This window comes from Lathyrus oleraceus, chromosome 3 (genome assembly GCF_024323335.1).
Source record: "Lathyrus oleraceus cultivar Zhongwan6 chromosome 3, CAAS_Psat_ZW6_1.0, whole genome shotgun sequence".
Classification (NCBI taxonomy): domain Eukaryota; kingdom Viridiplantae; phylum Streptophyta; class Magnoliopsida; order Fabales; family Fabaceae; genus Lathyrus; species Lathyrus oleraceus.
The window spans coordinates 84,331,521-84,336,724 of NC_066581.1; the positions used below are offsets into that span (position 1 = coordinate 84,331,521).

Sequence of the window (5,204 nt, forward strand, 5' to 3'; positions counted from 1 at the left end):
ATTAAAAGGAGTAGAATCAACTAGAGTACTAAGGAATGGATGTGGCTAACAGTGCTCTAGAATTAATTTTTAAGTGTTAATGTATTAAATACATATAATTTCTTTCTTCTTTATTTCGTTCCCTCATAAGTATCATTTTTTTTTGATAATTTTGTATTTTTTTTAATTGTTATTTATAAAATTTAAGGTGATATTAAATGGATTTTTGTTAAAATTATTTATAAATAATTATTACGTTCAGAAAAAAAATTAAATAAATATAATAAATAATTAGGATATTATAGATAAAAAAAATTATTATTTGAAAAATAACAATATTGATTAGATTTATTAGTATGTATAAAAAATAAAAAAATAACACTAAAAAAATGAAAGAAATATTTTAAGGTCTTAAAGAATATCCCTGAAGCGTCTATTAACAATTTACTTATTTAATACATTATCGGATGATTATTATAAATAAATTTGATTTTTTTAATACATTTAAAAGTTGATGTATTTATTCCATATATAAACTAGATAAATTAATTATTAAATGTATTTAAAAAATTAAATTTACTTATAATAGTGATCGGATGCTGTATATTTATTTCTTTGGCCTTCCAATTAAAAAACTAAGGTGTTGAAGTTTAATTGGCAATAACAAATTAATACTCTTTCTTATGGTCACGAAAAGAAAAAATGAAATGCATTTAATTAAATTAAAAGGGCGAATAGCAATACACTATCAGTATCTCCCACTCATGTTCTGTGTTTTGTAATTTGTGCCATCATCGGGAGATTAAGTGGCTCTTGGCATTCATTTAATTACACAGTAATGTTACGGCTTCTATTGCTTCTTACGCTACTCAACACAAAAAGTTTTCTATTTATCTCTATATATAAGTGAGTAGGATTTCCAGTAGTAGTACTTATATTGATCTTACTCTTATGTGCTGAGCAGGGTTTGGAGATATGGAACATGGACAATCTAGCGTTGACATGTTTGAGAAATTTACATGGAAGATCGAAAACTTCTCTCGTTTGAAGGAAGATGAGGTTTACTCCGAGCCTTTTGTCTTAGGTGGTTATCCATGGTATGATATTTTAATGAACGAATTCGCTCTTTACCATGATTTACATTTTTAGGTTTTAATTTGCTTGGTTTTGGTTTAGGAGGATTAGTCTGTTTCCAAAAGGGCACGAAGTAGAAAACTCCTTATCAATTTTTCTAGAGGCTATGCAAACTGCCAATATGTCGGAGGGATGGAAGAGACATGTCAAATATAAGCTACTTCTATTCGATCAGCTCAATGCCAACATGACAATCTGTCGAGGTAGTACATTTGTACATTATTTTCTGAATTACATATGTTAGAGTTTCTTTCATCTATAACTTGTATAAAAAATAGTAACAGTTTCTTTTATTGATTTTATAAATTTGCTAGGAAGTGACGTCAGAGAATTCAATGCAACTCGGAAAGCCATGGGCTTCCGAACTTTCCTTCCTTTAGATGAGCTTCATGATCCTGTAAAGGGGTTTATTGTGAAAGATACGTGTATTGTTGGTTTAGAAGTTTGTGTTTGCAAGTCAAGCCAAGAGAAGCGAGTTAATCAAACTGCATCCCTAATATTTGAATGCACAAATATTGAAAGACTTTCAACTGTTTCTATAGAATCTTCAAAACATGATGACGAAGATTTGGTATCTCATGCGTTGGGAAAAGTTTTGTATTTTTTAAAGACTAAAAAAGTGAAAGATTTGAATGAACAAGCTTGTAAGAAACTTGAAGATTTGTGGGATGTACTTGAGAAATTTAAATTTGATGTTACGTGGTTAGAGCCTTATTTTCAATCTGCCATGGGAATGAAAAGTTTGGTGGAAAAAGCTAAGCAAGTAGAAAAACTCAAGGATACTATGATAGCTGTAGAGCTGGAAGCTGAGAAGATAAAGATAAAGTTGGCTGCTGCTGAGATAAATCTTGAGGTAGAAAGAGAGTTGTTGAAAGCAAAAGGTTTCAAAGAAATTGATTTAGATTCTAAATTGGAACGTGAGAGTTGGAAACCATTGAACTAAATACTGTCACTGTCTCTTTATCAGTACCTTATTTCGACCAGTTTTCTCAATTACATTGCATCTCATATTTTTATTTCATGCCAACTAAAATCTGCGAATATATTAGTACATTAACATTTCCTTTGGTAGTTTCAACACATGATTTATATATTTGTTTAATTCACATTAGTATTGTGGTCTATGAAAACTTTGGGCTCAGTTCATATTAGATGCAGTTGGTTTTTGCGTAGGGCTTAATTATAAGTTAATTTGACCGAGTTTACACATTAAGATAATCTTTTAAAAATTTAACAATTCTTTGATTAAATAAAATAGCATATGAATGTTTATGAAATTTTCATATATGAATAAAGTTAAAAACAACCTCAAATAATTATGGTAACCTTTCATCTATTCAATTTTATTCTTGAGTAGAAATTTGTAACTTATAATCAAATGAAATGTTATTAAAAAAACAAACAGTAATTTAATGAAGGGTAATATAGGCAGAATAATATTTCAAATAATAGATGTAGTTGAATTTGCTTATACTGAGAGAAATGAAAGTTACAAAAACAATTTCTTACAAAAGAGACGGGAAGAAATAGATTTCGTAATGAACTTTTACGTGACTCAATTAGTTCTTAAAACTAAAATCTATTCTATTTTGTATCTTTATTTGAATTTAATTTTTAAGTCAATTTTCATTTGTGTCAATGGTACCAACGGTGGGGAAAGATCCTTCCTGAACACAGTTTGAATCATAACCCAACAATTTTATATTTTATTATTTATTTTAAAATCATTTTTATCCACAATTGATAAAAAAAATCAAGGTGAAAAGTAGGCACTTTTCCCCCACAATTTGGTAAAAAAGACAAATGTAAAAAATTGTTCCCCAAAATTGCATTAAAAAGGGCACTAGGGTTAATACAAAGAGGGAGAAAAGGAGAAAAAAAAAAGACTAAAACAAAGAGTTCATACAAACTAACTAAGGAATTAGATAACTAATCAGAAAAACTAACTGCAACAACCTGATTTGCTCGAGCACCAAATTTTTGGAACTAATTTTTTTCCAGAAATTATAATTTCCTTAACACCTGGAATCTCCTTTAAACAAAATGTATTTCTAGCCAACCAAATACTCAAAAAAAAAGTAGCAAGTCAAAATATCAAGCAAAATTTCTTGACTAAGTCTTCAAAAACCTACTGTAATTGAGAAGAAAATGTAAGGGGGAAGCAGTTTGAGAGGCAATCTGAACACCTGTCCAAACACAAATATAGTATCTTTTTCCACAACTGATAATTCCAATAATGATGAAAAACTGCATTGGTTATGGGTTCAACACTCAACACTAGCAATTATATATTTTATTTATGATAGAAGTGAGATTTTTTTTTTAAAATTAAAAATAAATTACATTTTTTAATGGTAGGGAAAAGTCATCTGGTTTTGTTTTTTCAAAATATATAACGTTATATGTTCATTCACTTTTGCATAAATGAAACCTTTTGTGCCCTAGACAAACCCCATATTCTATCTTCAAACTGTTGAGAATGTATCAAGTGTGAGTAGTGTGGGTAATAGTCCCACATTGATCGAAAATGTGGAGATTTGAGCATTTATAAGCGAGAGAATCCACTCACCTATCACCTTAAGGTTTTGGGTGAATATGTGATGTGTCTCTCACAAAGGTGTTGCTCTAAATGAAGAAGTCTCACAATATTTAATGCTCGATAGTGAAAAAACTCTCCCAACAAATGGTATCATGAGCCTTTGGTTTGAGAAATGGACTGACTTACTTGTAACGAAAGTCAACGGCGCCACAAGGGTGGTGAGTAAGAAACATTTTGTTGAAAAGTGTCAACGGCGCCAGTGTGGTGAATAAGAAACGTTCTGTGCGGTATAAGAGTTTGTTGAAGTAAGAAGAGCTTCCACTTGAGGGGGAGCATTGTGGACTCACACTTGAGGGGGAGTGTTGAGAATGTATCAAGTGTGAGTAGTGTGGATAATAGTCACACATTGGTCGAAAATATGGAGGTTTTAGCATTTATAAGTGAGAGAACCCACTCACCTATCACCTTAAGGTTTTGGGTGAATATGTGGTGCGTCTCTCGCAAACGTGTTGCTCTAAATGAATAAGTCCCACAATGTTCGATCCTTAGCATCACTACACCAACTTGAGTCGGTGTATCCCACTAGTTTGCATGAATCTACTCACCATACTGATATATTATACTAACTCAGATCTTGTGTGACATAGGTATCGAAGTGACCCAATAAGTCTTCTATATTGGGTTGGATCGACATCATATTCATCTAAATCTTTCGAAAATTGTAATTTGGGCTCAGGTGGAGTCGAAGTTAGGTTGCAATCTTACATCTCAAATCTCTTGAGTATTTCACATGTATACCTTCTTTGATGCATTATCAAACCTCTACCACTCTTGTAGAATTCTATGCCAAGAAAATATGAAATGTCACCTAGATTTGACATTTCGAATTCCTTGTTGAGATCACCTTTGAAGTCTTCGATCTTCTTCTTACAGCTACCTGTTATCAATAATTCATCGACATAGAGACATAGTATAAGCAATTCACTCTTGGTTCTTCTTACATATACTCCATGTTCAGTTGTGTACTTCACAAATTCCTTCTCCCTTAGAAAACCATCTATCTTTCTGTTCCAAGCTCTTGGAGTTTGTTTAAGTCTGTATAGGGTTTTATGTAGCTTGTACACCTTTCTTTCTTCGCCTTGTTTCACATACCCAACTAGTTATGCATCATAAACTTCTTCTTCTAAGGGGCATTCAGGAATGCACATTTCACATCCATCTGACACATCTGCCAGTTGTTCATGTTTGTTAGACCAACAACTAACCTGATTGTTTCGATCCTAGAAACAGGTGCAAAAACTTCATTGAAGTTGATTCCTTATTTCTCAAGAAATCCTTTCGCCACTAGTCTCTCCTTGTGTCGAGTCACTTCTCTTTTGGGATTCAAATTCACCTTGTATACCCACTTCACATCGATTTCCTTCTTGTTTTAGGGCAATTCGACAAGTCACCAAGTGTTGTTCACTTCGATTGACTTCAGTTCTTCGTTCATCACTTTCACCCACTTCGAATCTTTCAATGCCTCAGCTGCACTGACTGGTTTGACATCTGC

The 5,204-nt window shown here is 32.1% G+C and overlaps 1 protein-coding gene across 1 annotated transcript; it reads left to right on the forward strand.

Moving 5' to 3' along the window:
* The first annotated feature begins 954 nt into the window (after positions 1-954).
* Positions 955-2,056, forward strand: LOC127129806 (protein RESTRICTED TEV MOVEMENT 3). Its single transcript, XM_051058931.1, has 3 exons — positions 955-1,076; positions 1,156-1,319; positions 1,443-2,056. The coding sequence occupies exons 1-3, from the start codon at positions 955-957 to the stop codon at positions 2,054-2,056; spliced, it is 900 nt and encodes a 299-aa protein (XP_050914888.1).
* The last annotated feature ends 3,148 nt before the right edge of the window (positions 2,057-5,204 follow it).

Coding starts and splice junctions, on each gene's coding strand:
- LOC127129806 (XM_051058931.1), top strand. CDS start 955: ATGGAACATGGACAATCTAGCGTTGACATGTTTGAGAAATTTACATGG. Junction 1,077..1,155: donor GTCTTAGGTGGTTATCCATG/GTATGATATTTT, acceptor GTTTTGGTTTAG/GAGGATTAGTCTGTTTCCAA. Junction 1,320..1,442: donor CATGACAATCTGTCGAGGTA/GTACATTTGTAC, acceptor GTGACGTCAGAG/AATTCAATGCAACTCGGAAA.